The following is a 20,506-nucleotide window of genomic DNA, read 5'->3' on the forward strand; positions in this document are numbered from 1 at the left end:
CAAGCCAATATTTCCCCTATTTCCTCCACATTTGCCTTTATTTTTTGGCGTCAATGTAAAGAAATTTGCTCTTGGTATCTCATCGGTTTAAATAAAGGTTGCATTGACTCACTACACAATCTTGTGGTCCAAAGTGGTATTACATCAAAGTGCAGCCTAGTCCTAATCTTACTTCTGTTGATGTCTCTAAACATAATAAAAGACACTTTAGACATAAATCAGTCTTTTCTTTTCTTTTGACTGATTAATGTCATTTTGGGAAGTTACACAAAGCGTGCTTTTACAGAGTTTGCAAATTACAAGCACAACATACAGTTTAAGGCCCACAAATGAGAGACAATTGAAGTTTTGATATCATTGTTTTTATTTTTATTGTACAAAAATACATTTTTCTCTTCGAGCAGCTTCTCAGTATGTGCGATGTGCAAAGAACACAAGTTGTCAGGTATTCAAGTACTTCTTACTCATTGGATTTGGAGGTAGGCCTTCATATTTCAAAACACAGGTATGAGGTAGTGTGCAACAGCTCCCAGTCATAGTTTAGTGCTGGAACAATAAAAATTGATGGATCCAGCTGATTGAGAAGGATTAAATACACTACAATTTAGAGCAAAAGGAAGCCTATCGCACAGTGTTTTTACAGTGATGAGGAAACCGTGTAACAATGCAAAAGTAAACATTTACGCAAAGAACTTTATCTTGAAATCAGGCCAAAAACATAACTTCTGACGCACATACAGTTACCAGGAAGTTTCCAACTGGACCTTCAAATTAAGAACACACTGCTTATTTCAGGAAACCATTTTAATGCTAAATGTCCTTCAGTATCTAAGTGTATCCAGATTAACTGGAATTGACCTCCCAATTTTGTGAAATCATGCAAAGCACGCTGAAAATAACTCAACCGATCCTTCACTAAGTTCCCATAGAACTAAACGACACTCTTGTGTTTAATGGGATATTTTATCCCACAAAGGAAGTACTTTGTCCTGGAAAGATGGCAGCAAAACAAACTGCAGAGTCTGACTTTAGTCCACATTCATAATTCTTTTCAGTGCCAAAAAAAAAAAAAAGAAGCTTGGCATCACAAAGCTTCTAGGCCAAAGCTGGTATTACTGATGTCAAACACCATCAGTCAGTCACCGGTGCTGATGGCAGCTTGTTGACGAAACAAACACATTCTTGTACGCTCATCCAATTCAGTGTTGTGGGGCGGCTGGAATCTATACCAGCTACCAGAGGTGGGATACACATCCTCATACTCAGATCATTACTATTCAGATAATCTGGTCTATTATTGTAAAATATCAAATGAATAACAGACCACTTTTCCTTTAGGAGACATGGCTTTCTCCATGTGATCTGTTAAAATGGTGGCATTTGGGAATTTGGGAAGGAACAAAAGGATTTTCCAGAGTGCTTTGCATGCTGGGATCAACTCATTATAAGGTTTTCTTGCAACATTTTCACTTTACGAAAAATATGCTCAAAAATTAACCAGGTAGACATAAGAAGAGTGGAGTAAGGAAACAGCAGTGTAATCCAGTGTGTAAATTTCAACATCTTCACTGACTGTTGTACTTCTGGGGGATTAAAGTCCTGAGATATTGACATGCAGGGTTTTTTTTTCCACATGTATATGAGCATTTTTGCAGTTCCCACTGTTCACTACTATAGGCAACACATCAGTTAATGCCCCTTTAAAGCGCAAGGTAACACTGAACTGACAGCAGCCACTAGTTTAGTTGTTTTTTTTTAAGAGGTCAGACATAGGGTGGTGGGGTGTCCAAGGGGTAGTTTGTACTATTGGTGGGACCAAAATAGCCCCACGTCAGGTGCTACTTTACACATCGGCTCAGGTTACAGTTCAACCAAAACACAGAGGCTCCAGAAGCACATGAGCGTGAACAGAAAGTGCTTTTCAGTGTTTAAATCTGTCCTTAGTTTTCTCGTCTCGTCCAAAAATAAAGATATTTATATTCATATATGTACAAAGTCCTACATGTAAACAACACCACGGGGTGGTGGACTCCTCGCCTGTCTGGTGCCAAGAAGTTTCACACAGCAGCTGAGTGTTTCGCTCCATCTCTGAGCTGTGGAGGCAAAAACAAACACACTAACAGACTTCAGTGAAACCACCGTCACAACAACTGCATGATCCTCACCTCTAAACAGGTCAGTTAAAATGTGTGTTGTTACAGATTTTTACCTTTAAATGTAACAGCGACATAATAATCCCGATCCTGTGGCAGATTCTGCTCTGCATTTATAACCGTAAAGGGTCCGAGCCAGACTCCAACACATGCTGTAAACACTTGTGACCCACACGGATTCACAAATGTTTCATGAACAAAGAAACATTTGTGATGCTCAAATCATTAATTTAAAGTCTGCAGCTGGGTTGAGGGCTCTTGAAGGCACCACAGCCTGATTTCATTTTGTGGTGTCAGTCAGTAAGGAGACAGGTGCCACTAGCTATGTAAAGACCGTGCATCATTGGGTCTGCATTGAGCAGATCTGTGTGGTTTGAGGACCTGAGCAGACCCAAACAACAAGTGATAGCGTCTCACGGAGCCAGAGGAATCATGGATGTGGCTAAAAGCATCTGTGGTACATTCTCCCTGTCCTTTAAAATGAGATTTCAATTGTACAGTAACATCAAACGACAATGCGAAGAAACAGTGTTGACCTCCTCAAAGCATGACTATAACTATATACACCAATAAATTTAAAAACATGCAATAAAAAACATCCTAATTATAAATGTCAAAAACTTTTTTTTCATGTCTTAACTGACTGTATATAAAAGATGGACATAGCCATGTGGGCTCAATGTGAGAGTTTTTGAGCCAGCCTAAAGTGGTGTATTATGAGCACTTTGGCTTGTAACCAGTGTTTATTTTGATTTATTTTAATCGACTAAATGAATATGATTATAATTGACTAAACCTAAAACTGACTATAAAGTGTAAATATTTGTCACATCAAATGCAAATTTTGTTTTCATGCGAAACAAAGAACATTGAAGTTGTATAACAACAACACCAGCAACCTTGGATGCTGAAAAGTTGTATTGTTTCTCTTTGGCAGATCAAATGTGCCATCTAACCTTACTGCACGAGGAAATTCATTGTGATTGGATCACTTCCAACCTCATCCCGCCTTTCTACACAATTGTTCTGATTGGGTCTCACCTTTCCAGAATGTTTTTATCTCATTTTTCTTTGTTGATAAATGTGTCAATACATTTCATTATAATTTTTGTCCTCGTGCATGACTTATTAGTTCTCCTCACCTCTTCTTCCTGTTAAAAGGGAGTTTTTCCTTCCCACTGTCACCAACTGCTTGCTCAATCTTCTGATTTCTGGGGTTTTCTCTGTACTATTGTAGGGTTGCTACCTTACATTGTAAAGCACCTTGAGGCAGCTGTTTTTATGATTTGGTGCTATATAAATAAAATTGAATTATTTAGTCATCTTGTCATAACAAAAGGTGAAAAGTATGACAAATTATTATTTGGCAAACTTAACAGTGGTTGTAACCAGACTGTGTCCATAAATTTTTCTTCTTCTTTACTTTATTCCCTCGTGGCTGACTCTCATGCTTCTGTGTTGCCACCATATTGTTACGTCCCCTAATTCATGTTCATGGAGGCAGGATGTGCCCACAATTAAAATGATCACAGTTCTGAGTATTTGCAGGCAGTTTGCTTTGGGTTTATTACAGAAGAATCTGACCACCCCCTAACTGTTTCTTGCCCCCCTCCTTATGTCCACATGCCACCCCACCCCCAGAAATCCGAGAAACGTCCCTGGCACTGATCGACTCTATGGGTGTGAGAAGCCACTCACCAGCTTCCTCTGGTTGCTGAGGCAGAAGGTGCAGATGGGCCGCAGGGAGGGTGCGTTGAGGGCGGCGGGGCCGTGCAGGATGCTCTGGTAGCGCAGGCAGGGCTGTCCGTCCAGGCAGTCCTCCCCCAGCAGCAGCACGTTGGCCAGGTGGGAGATGTAGCTGGAGGCCAGGCGCAGTGTCTCGATCTTGGAGAGTTTCCTGTCGGCGGGCTCGGTGGGGATGAGCGTGCGGAGCGCCGTGAAGGCCGTGTTCACGCTGTGCGTCCTGTCCCGCTCCCGCGCGTTGGCCGCCTGCCTCTGTTTGCTCACGCCGGGCAGACGCGAGTCTCCTCCGCTGCTCCTCCTCCGTCTCCTTCTTCGTTTCGGGGCTCCCTCCTCCGAGACCACCTGCCCCGGCTCCCTGCGCGGCGTGCAGCCGCCGTCGGAGCTGTTGCTGGCGCTGTCCAGGTCCTCCAGGTCTGAGGTGAAGCAGTCTGGCTGCACGGTGCACTCGCTGCCGGTGGACTTCATCCTGGCTCTGCTGCAGCGTGACTGGAGCTGCTCGGCCGTGCGGGCGGCTCGCTGAACACCACTTTATCCTGAGGGTGAAAATAGCTCTGGGGGTCGAGCAGCTGCCGCCGATCCGGTGACTTAGGGGGTCGGCACGCCATTTGTAATGACTGACGGCTGCTTTCTGGATCGCCAGCCCGCCACGGAGAAGAGAAGACAGGTGGAACGTAAAGGGAGTGGAGGAGGGGGGCACCTGTTGTGGTCTGGAGGATATGGGTTTAAATTAGGCTCCACCGAGGTGGGGCTCCCCTCAAGGCCAATAGGCCATATTCCATATTTGATTCAGACTGAAGCTTCTGTCCACCGATATCTGTTTACACTTTAATGGAAAATAAAAACAAAGCAACAATTCTGCAAATCATTTTCAGCAGCTTTCTCGTCATTTCTTCAAGTCGTCTTCAGGAATAGTTCTCCAGGCTTCTTGAAGGACATTCAAAGCTCTTCTTTGTTTCTGCCTTTTGTTCTGTTCTCTGTCAACATGATCCCACACTGCTTCAATAATGTTGAGGTCCGGGCTCTGGGAAGGCCGATCCATGACTGATAGTGCTCCGCTGTGTGTTTTTCTGTCCAGGGATGATTTTACTGCATTGGCAGTGTGTTTGGGATCATTGTCATGATGAAAAATGAAGCTGTTGCCAATCAGATGGTCTTCCATGGTGGTTTAAAATCTGATGGGACTTTTCTGTGTTCTGTAATTCATGAATTTTAACAAGATCTCCAACACCACTGACTGAAATGCAGCTCAAACCATGACTGTGTTTTACTGATGGCTGTAGACACTGTTGTAGCTCTCCTGACCTCTTCTGTACATGCTGATGATGATTTGGACCAAAAGTATTTGGTGCATTCATCACTCCATCAGACCTGTTGCCACTGATTTTAAGTCCAGTTCTTGCGTGATAGTTTTTCAAGCTTGCTGCTTCTTCTTTTGTCCAGTTTCCTCAATTTCTTTAAGGACACACTGCACACCATGATGAGATATGCCAGGTTTTCAGCTCATAGCTCTTTGGGAATCACTTTGTTGGTGCAAAAATACTATTTTATGTCAGTCTGTCTTATCTTTGTCATTTTCATAGAATTGTCTAAAGAAATAAAAACAAGTTATGTGTTTTTATGAGGCTGTTAGTAACAAGGTGCCTAAAGAAACACATTAAATGTGGTTCTGCCTCTTTTACAGATTTGATCCACTATGGAGCGTTTTCTCTTCCTTCCTTCTTTTTCATGGATGAATTATCAATGTTAATATTTACTGAAAGGAAACCATTTCACAGTGATTCAGTCTGGACCTCTTTGACTTTGAACTTTACTGTGTGTGTGTGTGTGTGTGTATTCACTGGCAGCTCTCCTGGCTTGGCTGTCGGCTCCGAGCTTCACTGAGTGAACAGTCCAGGTGTTTTCCTCCCTGTCCGTCCCGTCCCTTCCCGCTGTCTGTGCCCACCACGATGGACACACACACACACACCTCCTCCTCCACCTTGCCGAGTGCCATCTTTGGCGGTGGATATAAATATCTGTGAACACACTTGTGTGTGTGTGTGTTGCTGAAAAACCTCTCAGCCTATCACTTTCATTCAGATTAGACTTGAAAGGGGAAGTGAGTTTGGGCTTATTGATGAAATTTAATCTTAACATAAACATTTAAATTTCTCAGATTTTTTTGTTTTTGTTTTAAATAATCTTGATATATTTGTATTGTTGTCACCAGAGGGCAGTTAACTCCCAATCATCATTTCCACTCTTTTTGGGGGGTTTTTTGGAGAGCGCAAATAACCTCCACAGATATGTGTGAGGCCCTGTTGCCACAGGAGGCCAAACAGGATTTAAATGAACATACTGGACTTAAAAGCCCCCCATAACCTTTTTTAAAAAAAAGTTAATATGGAACAATTGACTCAAAACAGCAGAAAAGTCAGCTGGCTCTTTTGCCTTTGGCTGAGAGAGGGAAGGAGAGGAATCCTAATTGGTGTTGAGCTAATGCAACCTCATTAATCTCTTAATCCTCCTTTCCTCGCAGCCTTTGTTGCCCCGACCTGCTGGCTGTGAACTTGTCTGGCCCCTGCAGCAAAGTCAAATGCCTCTCTGCTGCTGCTCTCAGCCAAAGTACTTATTGTAAAACCTTATCTTTAAGAATAGTTTAAAAGTTTACATAATTAACTAAACAATCAGCAAAATGTGAAGGAACAACTGGAGAGTTTATTTCCAAAGTGTTTATGTGCTGTGTTGTAGAGATAAAAACTAAAGGTGAACTAGGGCTGGGCTGTACATTCATGTAATACCATCTTGTACCAGAAGATGGTGCAGTGAGTCAGCAAACCCTTATTTTGCCAGACACCCTTTTCAGACGTTCTTATTTGCAATGACAGTCTGCCAGAAGTTAAGCAGCAGGTAAAATGCTGCCCCCGTGGTTAAAAAATAAAAGAAAGAAAACGAAATCTTGAATTCAACAAAGCTTAATTACAGAAAGTACCTGTAAGGAAATTAACAAATTAAAAGCATCATCAAGTTAAAAATACACCAGATCAGTGACGTAGCTAAGGGGAGGGCCTCAGGTGCCCCCTCTAAATTCCTTCTGGAAGTCATTTTTTCTGGGAAACAGCCTTTTTCTCTTCCATGCACCATAGTAAATACAACTGTAGACTTATTTACTCTTAAACTCATATAAATATGGAGCCATCCATTTTGTTACATGTCACACCTAATGAATTTTTATGGAAGCAGGAAGTCTGTCCACAGTCTGAAAATTCAGCAACTTGTAATGATTTAATCACATATAAGTGATTTAGTTTGGTATTAATACCCCCCCCCCCCCCCCAAGTTCCTGTGCCACCCCATCTAAAAATTCCTGGAGACAGCCCTGCTTCCATATATATGCAGGTTTTTAGGAAGGACAACAAGCGGTACCTCTAAAGGAGCTTTATTTTCTTACAAAACAGCCAGTAGCCAATGCTTTGATAAGAAATAACAGATTATACACTGATTAAGAAATGTACAACAGCAAATATGTGACAATATAAAACAACAAAGTAAATAAATAAATACTCTTACTGAGGTTTGGATTCACGGTGAAAAGGACAAACCCTGAAGATTTACTGTAAACTGCTGTAAATGAGTGAAAGAACCCAATGAGTCAGCACAGTTAAACTCTGAGGACGTGTTAATGTGTTAGGGTGACAAAATATCTTTTAGTGTTGGGACTGCAAATAATGTTGAACCTCAGGTGAGGATTTTTCCTTCTGAAGTGTAGGTTTTGTAGGTTTTAGATGTTAATCAAGTCTGGAAAATAGTTTCCCTCTGCAGCTTAAGAGCAATTTCTCATCGGTGTGACCAATTCCCCAAAACAAACAAACATAAAACAGGGGTCCGTTCTTCGTACCTCGCTTACTACATCCAAGATCAAATCATCGTGCTAACTTTGAGCTCGCTATTCCGGTTCTCCGAACACACCTGTTGTTGACGATTAGTATAGCTGGATGAAGTAATGTGAGATCACTGGGTGGCTTAACAGGGGCTACGCATCGATAGTAGAAACATTGATCGGCAACCCTTTGATTGGTCGGCGAAAATGTCGAAGGAGCGCGCTCAGTATTTTTCGGCAGCAGAGCAAGAACTCGATTGAGGGATTTCAGGAGTTTCAGAGTTTAATTAAAACGCAAGGGAACACTGCAAAGGCTGCAAAAGCAAGGAGAGAGGGCTGGCAGAAAGTTGCTGACAAATTAAACTCATAAGTAATTTATTAATAATAATAATAATAATAATAATAATAATAATAATAATAATAATAATAATGGATTGGATTTATATAGCGCTTTTCAAGGCACCCAAAGCGCTTTACGATGCCACTATTCATTCACTCTCACATTCACACACTGGTGGAAGCAGCTACGGTTGTAGCCACAGCTGCCCTGGGGCAGAGTGACAGAAGCGAGGCTGCCATATCGCGCCATCGGCCCCTCTGGCCAACACCAGTAGGCGGTAGGGTAAATTTATTATATTACACCATATTATATTATATTATATTATATTATATTATATTATATTATATTATATCATATTATATTATATTACATTATATCCTCTTTCACATTAGAGCCACAACAGGACCCACTAGAACATGGGAACAAGTAAAAGTGAAATATAAGAATATTCTACAGAATGGTAATATTTATCACTTATATTGCTTTTCGTCTCTTGGAAAGAGACCCTGAAATAATCTGTTTGTTTGTTTATAACAGCAACCAAGAAAAGGGCAGCGCACAAAAAGACAGGTGGTGGTCCTGCACCCCCTCGTCAACAAGTTGGTTAAGTGAATAATACCCTCACGGGAAAATCGATATCTCTCTATGAGCACACTGTCGCGCTGAGCTAAAGGATCCTGTCTGTCCCGCAATATACGCTGGATTCTGAAAACTCTCCTTATCAATCTTGCACCTTCCGCAATGGGTGGCTCGCGTATACGGACAGGACATGGCTGCGACAGGCTTCCCAAATCCACCTTCGCTTTTATAGCCGTGGTCTCTCATCTTGATTACATGAAGTAATTTACTATTACTACTCTAAAATACGAATTACATCTGAAATAATCAAATACATGAAATAGAATGATTAATAGTACATTTCCCTTTTTGTTAGGAAATGACCTGTATGTATCTGTATGGAATCAATAAAAGGATCAAATACTGCATTATCTTTAGTTACATTGATAATATTTATTTATGGTGAAACAGTGGTAAAATATCGCTGTTGCTTTCGTATACATGAAGCGGACATACCTGAGTGGCCGCGATCTAATCTTGTTTACATAAAGTAAGCCTGCTCCCGAGCAGGTTTACGCTTACGGATCTGTTGCTATGACAGCAAGTCCCGGATGAGCTTCGGAGAACCGAACGATCCAAGATCATGCGAAATCGTCAACAATCAAATCCAGCTAACCTACTTAGCGAAGTACGAAGAACGGACCCCAGGTTGTCCACGTGTTAGCTTAGCTTAGCACAAAAACGAGGGATAAGCTGCCTTTTTCTCCGTCTTGTATGTCGGCATCACTAGTTTCCATGCTAAGCTCAGCTGATGGTGACCTTTGGAGTCTTGGTGCTTTCCAGATCACCTGAGGATTTTACCGCCGGCTGTTTGGTGTCAGCCTCGTGTGATAGGCAGCTGGAAAAAACAAAACAAATAAAAACATGAGGCTGGATAACTACACAGATCATCACTGAGAAGCAAAAAGACACAAACAGCAGAAATTTAACCTTATTTTGTATCTTTTAGTTGGTGTTTTATCTCCCTACACTTGATTATTTTCACTTTTTGTACTTTTTTTGTCTTTGTTTTGTCTTAACTTCTATTTTCTGCCATTTTATCTGCATCGTCTCTGTTAAGACTTTTAGCATTCCTCTGTTTTTTTATATCTTGTATATCTTTTCTATACTGTAAATAATATTGTTTTAACTTTTGAATATTTCATTTTAATTCACCGTGGCACTTTGAATGCCTTAGTTTTACTTTTTCACTAATAATCCAATAATCACACCGTGACGCCTCTGCCTTTGTAAATGGAGGGACAGTAACTGCGTGTGCATATGTAAGCGTGTAAAACCTGAAGATAGTCAGATTAACAGTATTTTGTCTCTGTCATTCTGCAATTCATCTGATGTAAATGTGAAAAAAGGCACATAACTTTGACGTTGGATGACGAACTCTGTATTCCTCGTCCACACGTAATTTTTATTTTTTCTTGTAAAACAAAGGGGGGCCCAGCAAAAAAACTTTGGGAACCATTGGCCTAACCTAACACTCCTGCTCATCCTCCAAACCTCCGTAACTCCTGACTTCCTCTTTAAAGATTCGCATGCAGAACTTTTGTATGTCTTTCTCTGCTGAAATTCCTGCACTTTGTCTGTCCTCCAGCTGGTGCAAAACAAACAAAACAGCTTCAGTTACTGGGAAGTTTGAAAAATAATAACAATGATACATGACATGTGATTGTAACGTGAGGCTGGACTGTGGCAATGAACTGCAGCTTGTAAAATCCAAACATATAGAGCAGCATTTGGCTTCAATACATCATCGTCTGTAAGTGGCCAGTTCATGAGGACGGACTCATGTGTTTCTGTTTTTCTTCATGTGAGTCTTCTGTCTCTCATCTGCGAATCTGACAGTCTGGAAAAAGTGACGTTCCTCCAAACAAGGAGTAACAAATAAGAGGCCAAGACACAGAAAACACTTAACAAGTAGATGCTCTCCTCTTTAAACTGAGGCTCCATGTTCAGTTCTTACCCTCCTGGCGCAGAACGACCCAGAGAATCCATTTTGGCAGGCGCAGACATTCGGCCGGATGCAGCGACTGCCGTACAGACACTTCTGCTCACAGAGAGCTGAGACACAACAGCAACAGATACACAGTTAGAAGATCAAATAAATCAGTCCTGCTACAACGTTCTCTGTAAGATCCCAGCTGAAGTTTATCATTCAAGGCACAAAGAAAACATTTCTGAAACAAAATGAGATTTAAAAAAAGCTCTTACTTTATATTTAGTGGGCCTGTGAGAGAAACATATCTGTACTAACATGGACTGCCACGTCATTTGACAGAAATGAAAATGATCAACCTACTGAATTCAAAGACACCCTGAAAATCAGAGTGAAGAAATGATGCAGTGGGCTGATCCCGTTTCTTGGAATTTCATTGCAACAACTCAAAACTGTTCTCTGTAGTTTTTATGCAAGACTGACAACCTCGGGAACCTTGGATGGTGTCCCAGTCTGAGGTGCAACCTTGTGGTGTCAGATGGACCAAAACATAATGTCCAAGAGGAGTTCTGTTGAGTGTGACAACGAATCAATGGTATCGATGCCTACGTCCTCCATGCATCCTGCCTGTTCTCACCACATGATGCTGGGCTTTGTCGCGCACCAGGAGCAACCCGGGACTCACTGCGCCATTATATGGTCTGACAGTCAGTCCAAGGATTTCATGGCAGTCAGGGTACGGTTGTGTAGCCTGCAGTGGTCTGTGGGATATTCCTCCCCAGACCATGACTGACCCACCACCAAGCTGTTCATGCTGAACGATGTTACAGGCAGCCTAACGTCCTGCACTATAACACATCAGACCCTAAACTAAAGTAACTGTTTGTGTCCTGGGATCTCCTACATGATCCTGGACACAGCAAACTTTCTGACAATGGCATGTATTGATGTGGCGTCCTGGAGGAGTTGGACTACCTGTGCAACCTCTTTAGGGTCCAGGTCCAGCCTCAGTGTCACTACTGCTACCAGAAATGACACTGAGGCTAGCCAAAGGCAAAAGTAGTAAAAAAAAAAAGCAGAGTAGGAAGGAAAAGCTGTGAGTGTCCTTCACCTGTAAGGCCTTTCCTGTTTTGGAGGTTGTCTTATTGTTGTCCCTCTAGTGTACCTATGAGTGTGTGTTTGGTTTTGATACTCACAGATCTGACACAGCGTGCCATGCCACCCTGGGGCGCAGTGGCAGGTGTTTGGACCGACGCACTCGCCTCCATTCAGACACTTCTGCAGACAGCTGGCTGAGAGGACACACGATGACAGAAAGCTCTGAACATCATCATCATCATCAAATATTTGTTCTGTTTTTCATTCACTTAATACATAATGTCAATTAACAAATTGACATCTACATTTTTAAATAGCTGAGGTGCAGGGCTGTGCTCACACCCGACATGTCAATCACAGCACACAGCCACGGCTCTCACAGCTGGAGTCCAACTGAAGGATGTGTCATGTGGTCTTTGTGGTCACAGAAGTCCACACAGAGCCCCGCCTTCACTCTGATGACACATTTAAATCACTTCGACCGGAGTAGGACTTGAGGGTAACAACAGTTCTCCTAAGAAAGCTTGAGCAAGTCAGCAGGTAACACTTATCTGTAATTAATCTCTTCTTCTTTTGAACTTCTGTCTCTTAGGTAACTGTTACCACTCTGCGAGGGTCAAAGGTCAGTCAAGTGAAACTCTGCAGGCACTACACCTGATGGTTTCCACATGTGAAGCACCTCTGCGGAGGTGTTGCCAGGTCAGTCTGAGAAACTCGCTGCGTGCTCAGGAGGTCGGCACGAAAGCAAGGCGAGAACAGAGGAACGTTTGCAGCGTTGTTTGTCACCTCACAAAAACTACAGAGCAGAATTTCATGAAACCTATTGGAGATGTGGATCATGGGTGAAGCAAGGACCTTAAACTGAGCAAAAATATGTTCTTATTTAATGTTTTTCATCTGAGGTTGTATTTACCTCATTTCCAGTTCTGCTAAGGATGTTTTTTATCCCCAAACATGTAAAACCTTAGAAGTGAAAGAGGCTGTACTCTGACTGTAGGTCAACATAAGAAGAGAGCAGAAGAAGTGTTCAGGTGTTCGTGTCTGCCTGAGCGTTACGGATCATTACACGTACGTTTGTCACATCTCTTCCCTCGCCAACCGGACAGACAATCACAAACATCTGGACCAACGCACCGCCCACCGTTCATGCACATGGGCTCACACACACCTGGAGAGGAGGAATGAGGGAGACAGTTTTAATCAATTAATTCTTTAGTTTGTCCAAAACATGACAGTAAAAGCACACAATCTGGAAATTAAAGTGACACAAGTTCGTCCACTTCGTCATCTTTAAAAGCAACTGAGTGATAATTAAAGTAACTGGAGCATCTGCAGACAAGGAAGATGACCAGGAGATGAAGAAGAAGTGCTTACTTCTCTCACACCGTCTCCCTGTGTACCCCTGCAGACATGAGCAGACGTTGTTTCTCATACACAGACCACCATTTTTACAGGGAGGGTTGCAGACAGCTGGAGGAGAAAAAATATATTAGAAAAAGTCCTGTTTTTCCTATATTATTGCACTCCAGTAGCTTTGCATGATTAACAGCTCAAAAGAATCCTTATTTATCTTCTACTGGGCCCCTCAGCTCATCTTTTTTCTGAAACAAGGCCTCTTAGCCCCTCCCCATTTAACCTAGCTTTCTTCTGATTGGCTAGTCCTCACCAACAGACATCTGTAATGTCAGTATTAGGATAAACAGTCTCTATTAATACACTACACATACATAACCTGATTATTTGAAAAACTGGTCATGTTTAATATGAGAATCAACCACTAAAACAGTATTTTTGTGATTTTGAAAAAGGTAAAAGCAGAATAGCTCCCAATTTAGATGCTTTTAGACACTTTAAGCTTTGAATCTAGCCTGCTGTAGATTTACCGTTCTGACAGTGTGCACCATAGAAACCGTGAGGACACTCGCAGGTATTCGGTCGAACACACGAACCTCCGTTCAGACAGACAGGGGAGCAGAGAGCTGGAAAACAAAATTTGCAGTTAAACTTTACCCTAAACTTAAATCAGATCTTTGCCCCCTACAGCATGAGTAACACAACTCACCGGTCTCACAGGACGGTCCAGTCCAGCCTGGTGTACACATGCACTCATCTGGAGATGCACACTGGCCTCCGTTTTGACAGTGACGGCTACACACCACTGCAACCAACAAAAAAAAAAACATTTATTTAATTCAATTCAGTGGATTTTTATGTTGATTTTTGTGGCCTTGACGAGTTTTGTCTCTACAACATTAGAGACAAAACTCCAACAATCAGACAATCCCCTTTGAACAGCACTTAGCGAAAGTGGGGAGGAAGACCTCCCTTTTAATAGGAAGAGACCACAATAACAGTTATGAAAGAAAAAGTTTTTAAAAAAAAATATTGTAAATTAAGACCGTAAAATTAGAAAGAAATACCCGAAACAAAAGAACAATGTATACAAATGTACTGCTGTTTTAAAAGATCTTCACTGATATTGATATAAAAGAAGTAAACTCACTTGTTTCACATCGAGGACCAACAAACCCGTAAGGACAGGAGCAGGTCTGCAGTCCCACACAGGTGCCTCCATTTTCGCATGGTGACCTGCACAAGGCTGCACACATGGAGTTTAGAAATGAGATGTAATACTGACATGTTTTTAGTGCATGCTCTTATAGACTGTAAATAAAAGTGGACATAACCACTGCGACATCAGTCATTGGTTTGTGAAGACTTATTTTGAGAGCTCAATATTAGCTTCACACCCACACTTACTTTGTATTGGTGGAGCTGGAATTAATCTGATCTACGTAGCTAGCTTGCATGGTGTTCAATTACATCTATCAAAATACATACCCGCTAATTAGCATTAAGTAACAAAAAGATAAAATAATGACGATTCACAGAACATGTGGGACTGCACAGCAAACCATATTACCTGTCTACTAAAAATGCCCCAACAGGCACCAACACTATAAACATAGTCCAGAGGTCCAGTTAAATGACTCTGATTAACTAAAGTGACGGCTAGTGCCTGTATTCACTGAACCCTGTGTAATTTTAAGCCTTAATACAGTTTAACTGGGTTACTTATAAAGAAATAGTTTTCGTTTTAGGCTGTAAATATTTTTATTTCTGCTGTAAATTTGGATTTTTTAAACATGGGGCTCAATGGGATTGACATACTTTTTGGAGGCAGCCTCAAGTGGACATTAGAGGAAGTGTAGTGTTTGTCACTTCACTTTTCATCACCTCAGGTTGTTACTTGTATACATGAGGTGGTGTTATTTACAGTATTACTTAATGGTTAAGTGAGCTTCATAGCAGCTACCAGAGGTAGTTGAAGAATTTATAAGCTATTATAAAAGTTAATCATTCTTAAGTTTTAAGCCTTTAATTAATTTGTTGTCTCAGTATGTTATACTAAAAATGTGCATTAAATAGATCCTGAACTGGATTAACTTGGAAACAGAAGCAAACGTTACCTTCCTGACAAGTCTCTCCATGGTATCCTCTGAGACACTGGCAAACATTTGGTGCAATGCAAACCCCACCATTCTTGCACCCCGGATCACAGATGGCTAATAAAATATGGGAAAACAATTATTTTACACTTAAATTATTAAAAAATAAATTCTAATGCTATTGCTTTTTACCTTTTTGGCAGCTAGATCCAGTGTAGCCTGGTTTGCAGCGGCATGTGTTGGGCGCAGCACACTCCATGTTCCTACCGCATGCATGCCTGCAAACAGCTTGAAACACAGATGGGGAGGAGCGTTAAGATGTTAAACCTACATATATTTTTCTATTAGACTGGTTTATCTCTCTTTTGTGGCACATGGACTACATACTAGAGATGGCACATACCACTTTGTTATGTCTGATACTGATACTGATATCATAAATTTGGATATCGGCCGATACCGATATGAATCCGATATAGTGTGTTTTTTAATCAATAAAACTGTTTTTTTAATATCTTGCTGCATTTTGTATAAGTTCAAACTCAAGTTAAAAAACAAACAAACACTAAGGCTATTCTGTTATACCTGTATGCAAAAAATACACTACAACCAAAATATTTCATAGTTCAGCAATACTGATCAATCTAATAAAGTTAAACCTACTCCATCCTCCCTATTCTGGTATTTTAAAGAGTAAGCAACCTAACTAATAGGGTTGCAAACTTCCAGCAAAAAAAAAAAAAAAAAAAAAGGGAACCACCCCCGCCCTCCACCTCATGATGCTTAATCGACGTAATCAACTTTAATTTGATGCAGTGTCAAAAAAAATGCACAAAAATAAAAAAATTTTCAAGAATAATTAAATAGATTCAACGTCTTTCTTCAACAGAACTGCAGACTGCACAGATGGTACCTTCCCAAAGGAAAAAGTACTATAGCTTACTAGGGTATATTAGACTTAATAGTTACTATATACAGTAATGGACTTCTATACATTTTACATCATATTAAAACTTTGGGTGTAAGATTCGGATAATTATTTATTAAAAGCTAGACATTTTAAGTGAGAATAAGAAAGAAAAGTATGTCTTTGTGCCCCCTTTTCCCTGTTCATGCCCTATCGGCCCCCCTGGCTAAACTTTGCTAGATCCGCCCCTGCACAGTTACCAGCCGACAGCTACATAGAAAAAGATCCTGGTGTAGAAAGTAATATTAAATAAATTCTAACAACAGCTTATCAAGCTTAAACGTGCTGCTGTTGTTCAGCCGCTGGTTTCCTGTTTGTGGCGCGAAGTGGGCGATAAACAAACAAGAGAGTCTCTGCTTCCACTTGTCTTTGCAATAGGATGATGTCGGCGTAAATGTGCTGTCATATTCGTTGTGTTCCCACTAGTGCTGTCAGCGTTAATCTCGTTAAAATGGCATTAACGCCATAACGCGGCAAATCTCCGTTACCACGGATCGCCCCGTGCTTGTGGCTGGATGGCGTCAACACGTTAACAAGCTAACTGCGCTAACACTAGTTCCCACAAATTGAGCATTGCGTGGCACATCCGACATACTGTTTTACTTTTGTCCATGACGTGCTTACCATCAGGGTCATACTTCACATGAAAACCAAGATAGTTCCAAATGCCAGATCTGAATGAGGGTGGGGCAGGTTCAATTTTGGGCAGCATTGAGGCAGTTGCCATGTTGCAACGAGCTTAGCTTCTATCTTGCTAGCTTGTGTTGTGCTCAGTGGATCTGCACTCGACAGTGCAACCTAGGCGGAGTAGTCAAACACAGATCCACTGAGCACTCAACACAGACAGCATCGTCAGAAGAAAAGTTGATAAAATAAATAAAAAATGTTGTATTGTTCAATACATATGCGTACCGAACCGAAAGTACTGTATCGAACGGTTCAATATCGATACGAGTATTGTTGCACCCCTAGTAAAGACCCTACAATAATACAACTGAACATGCTGCAAATTTTAGGTTTGCAAATTTGCATCAGAACTGTCAAGAGGGGTGATGATTTGGGCTTGTTCCCAGCCCCCGGACCTGGGTACCTTGCAATCAGTGAGTTCACCATGAACTCCTCTGTATACAGAAGAATTCTGGAGTCAAACCTAATGCTTGGCTAAAACTGGGTCATTTAACAGGACAATGATCCCAAGCACAGCAGCAACAGAATGGCTGAAAAAGAAATAGAATCAAAATAGTCAAAGTCCAGACCCCAACCTGAACCTGCCAATTTTTTTGGCAGACCCTATAATAGTCGTGCATTAACAAACCTTCAAACCTCAATGAACAGAAACACAGTGATCCCCAGTGACGTGACAGTGACAAATTAAGTCATATATGTTTACTTCATGTTATTGCTGCTAAGCTATTTCATGGGGTGTACTTAGTTAACACAAGATTGCTGCAGAAGAGTCCTGTTGAAAACTGTTTTTCATAGCTGTATCTTATATGAATAATAACACCATTAGAAATTGGTTCTGCCGATTTGAGATATTTGGATATCAAAGAGAGAACAAGTTTACCTTTACAGGTATGCCCATTTCCAGTATATCCTACTGGACACCTTCCACAGCGGAAGCCCCCATCCTTAGCTGGTTCACACTGGACACCAGGAAAACATGGCCGTTCAGCACAAGCCATCAAATGTTCGTCAGCTAGTGTACCACTTCCAGTTGATGACTGGCTGGATGTAGATCTTTGTGCCTGGGAGCTATAGACCTTGTCGGGTGTTGTGAGGGTCAGCACTGGCACAATCTTCGGCATCTCTGATCCTGGCTCAGTTTCATCCCCGTCTGCAGAGAACTCAGACTCAGAAAGGGAGTAGGACAGAGAAGTGAGGGCTGCTGTAAGGGCAGGTCTTGGTGGAGTCCAGGGTTTGGTCTGGGTGGATGTCAGGTGGTTGAGCTGATGCTGGGTTGTTTGTTTAGCTGCCGTTACTCTTCCAGGCTGAATGGAGAGCCGAGGTGCAGCGGCAGTTACTTTAACAGGCGTGGCACCAGTAAGAGCTCCTTCAGACTTCTGGAAGATGATCATAAAGTGAGTAAATGGACTTTAATGTCCATCTGTACGATTTTCTTTTAATGCTTTGAACAGTTACCAACTCACCTTGGAGACTGTTACATGGGGCATGACAATCTCCCTGGAGGCACTGGCGTATGTCCCAGTGTCTGATCTAGGGTTGGCACGTGTGATGTGAGTATTTGCAGCGACATCCCTCGAAGCAGAAATGATGGCCTCTCTTCTTCCTGTGCCACCCTCTCTACCTGATCCTGTAACTTGGTGCGACCTAATGAAGGATGAGGACAGGTGCTTGACACCATACCTGTTGGGCAAGTTGGGTAGGTGGACATGGACGACTTTGCTGCTGCTTCTTCCATATGAGGATCGGCTGGACTTGCCTAGTGTCTGCTGCTGAGGCAGGTGATTGGATGCTGAGGAAAGGGATAACGGTCATATTAGCTTGTATATCACATTGATGACACAATCATGACTATAATTTATACAACTGCCCCTGGGATATTGTTCCTACACAGTTTTTGGACACTCCAGAACCTTCAATTTCCCAGATTACAAATTTTGCTAACAAAGCAGTCCATGTCCTTATTAAATAACCTTGCCTGAAAAGAGTTAAGTAATTTTTATTTCTGAACTTATATTTCTATGATGGAATTCATGGAGAAAATGCTGTATGCTCAGCCTTTTTCTTTTTTAGACTAAGCCACTGAAAATTTCCGATCACACCTCAGGACAAAATATGCTCTACACAAACTTTTTAATGATGACGTGCTGCCTTTAAACTCCAGTAATTGTGCCATTTTGTTTCCAGTAAGATTTAGATCTACTTTCTTGCGAACCCTCTTGAGGATTAGGCTAGCATCTAAGGCACTGTCCTGAAAAATGGGTTCTTCTCTTCATGTACAGCCCCAATTACTTATGGTGTGCCTCAAGGTTCCAGTTTAGGGCCTATTTTATTTACCTTGCATATGCTCTTGCAGAAATCTAATAGTTCATCCACTTCTTTGCTGATAGAATCCGGATCAAGCCAAAAAGGCATTACTTTTAAGATCAACTGCTTGTAGTTTTTCTACAAAATAAGGGAGATTTGGCAGTGCCTACTCGATAACTCTGGAACAATCAAATGTTAAGTCTCTAATGAAACGAAACCCCCAAAGACATGCATGTTTTTGATGGCCTTCACATATTCTTACTGTTTATTATATTTTAGTGTTACATTTCTTTCCTGTTCTGTCTTGTTTTTAGAATACCTTTGTTAATTTTATTTATATTTTGATTTTATACAACTGGATCCTGTATTCTGTCTTTCTTTCTATTTTTTTCGATCTATTTATGTTCTCCACAGTGGTATGGACAGCACTTTGGTCATCTCCAGTGGTTTAAAAATATGTTACAGAAAGAAATATGATTTGGCCTTAACTAGAGTTAAGTAGAACAGCAGAGTGGCCTCAGTTACACAGGCCTCAGACTGGTGTGAGGGGTTATTGGCAGTTGCTGTGAAATAGATTGCCAGTCACGCACACTAGAGGCCTGTCACAAAGCTGCTTGCAACTACCAGTTACTAGGGAAAAATGTGTATTTTCCCAACTGATTGGTGAATGGTTGCTAGCTGTCTGTAGGTGAAAGTGGTCACAAAGAGAGTGCAGTATGAAAACCCTTGCCACTAGCAGATTGCTGCAGTCACATGTATTCTTATGACACTAACCTGCCTGCAAACAGTATGCAATTGCTCACAAAATTAGTGAAATTTGAAAAAAAAATTGTCTCAAGATGTAAACAGAAAATGTTTAACTTCAAAGTAAAAACTGCAACCAAGACATTTTAGAAGGTGCAACTTTTCAAATGACTGCCACTTCCTATTCATGTTGGATTTTTCACAGTCTCACCACTCTGTGAGTAGTTGGTAAGTATTTGTAGACAGCATCTTCCATACAAACAACTGGTGACAGCGTCCCAGTGACCAAAATAATTGTAAGGAGGTTTTCAGGGCAACATTATAAAGTTCTGTGTGACCAATTTCACCTAGCAACAGCTCGCAACCTTCAGCAACGACATGCCAAGCGGTTTATTCATTGGTGGTTAGCAGGGGTTTATTGATTGGTCTCTAGGCATGCATAACTGAGGTTTTAGCAATCAGTTTCATTGCAACCAGTCAGGGAATATAAATTTTTCCCTAGCGGCCAATGGTTACCAGGTCAACCAGCAACTAGATCTGAGGTACTGAGCCCTAAGATATTCATATTTCTACCCCAAAACGTAAATTTCCAGTCATAGCTTTGAAATCTTTAC

General features: G+C 41.4%; 2 protein-coding genes across 4 annotated transcripts in view; both read right to left on the reverse strand.

Annotated features, from left to right (window-relative positions):
• Positions 1 to 340: 340 nt before the first annotated feature.
• Positions 341 to 6,373, reverse strand: LOC101480428 (basic helix-loop-helix transcription factor scleraxis). Of its 2 annotated transcripts, none has more exons than XM_076880682.1 (2): positions 3,852 to 6,373; positions 341 to 2,116 (listed from the first exon to the last, which is right to left on the reverse strand). In XM_076880682.1, exons 1-2 carry the CDS (start codon positions 4,359 to 4,361, stop codon positions 1,922 to 1,924), a joined length of 705 nt encoding a protein of 234 aa, XP_076736797.1. In that variant the 5' UTR covers positions 4,362 to 6,373; the 3' UTR covers positions 341 to 1,921. The 2 variants fall into 2 exon arrangements, with proteins under 2 accessions (XP_076736797.1, XP_076736798.1); XM_076880683.1 differs by having other exon boundaries at positions 1,959 to 2,093; positions 3,852 to 6,363.
• A 925-nt stretch (positions 6,374 to 7,298) lies between these two features.
• The window catches only part of si:ch211-246m6.5 (von Willebrand factor D and EGF domain-containing protein), a 39,438-nt gene continuing 26,230 nt past the window's right edge, over positions 7,299 to 20,506 (reverse strand). Inside the window, exons 22-33 of one of the 2 annotated variants that reach the window (XM_076880679.1) lie at positions 18,308 to 18,633; positions 17,725 to 18,217; positions 15,383 to 15,478; positions 15,212 to 15,307; positions 14,245 to 14,340; positions 13,804 to 13,899; positions 13,625 to 13,720; positions 13,116 to 13,211; positions 12,814 to 12,909; positions 11,840 to 11,935; positions 10,671 to 10,768; positions 7,299 to 9,551 (exon numbers count right to left, since the gene is read on the reverse strand). In XM_076880679.1, coding sequence (XP_076736794.1) covers positions 9,531 to 9,551; positions 10,671 to 10,768; positions 11,840 to 11,935; positions 12,814 to 12,909; positions 13,116 to 13,211; positions 13,625 to 13,720; positions 13,804 to 13,899; positions 14,245 to 14,340; positions 15,212 to 15,307; positions 15,383 to 15,478; positions 17,725 to 18,217; positions 18,308 to 18,633 — 1,706 coding nt within the window. In that variant the 3' untranslated portion in view covers positions 7,299 to 9,530. Of the gene's footprint in view, positions 9,552 to 10,670; positions 10,769 to 11,839; positions 11,936 to 12,813; positions 12,910 to 13,115; positions 13,212 to 13,624; positions 13,721 to 13,803; positions 13,900 to 14,244; positions 14,341 to 15,211; positions 15,308 to 15,382; positions 15,479 to 17,724; positions 18,221 to 18,307; positions 18,634 to 20,506 lie in introns of both variants that reach the window. The other variant, XM_004563358.6, reaches the window with a different exon arrangement.

Source organism: Maylandia zebra, linkage group LG23, assembly GCF_041146795.1.
Source record: "Maylandia zebra isolate NMK-2024a linkage group LG23, Mzebra_GT3a, whole genome shotgun sequence".
Lineage (NCBI taxonomy): Eukaryota > Metazoa > Chordata > Actinopteri > Cichliformes > Cichlidae > Maylandia > Maylandia zebra.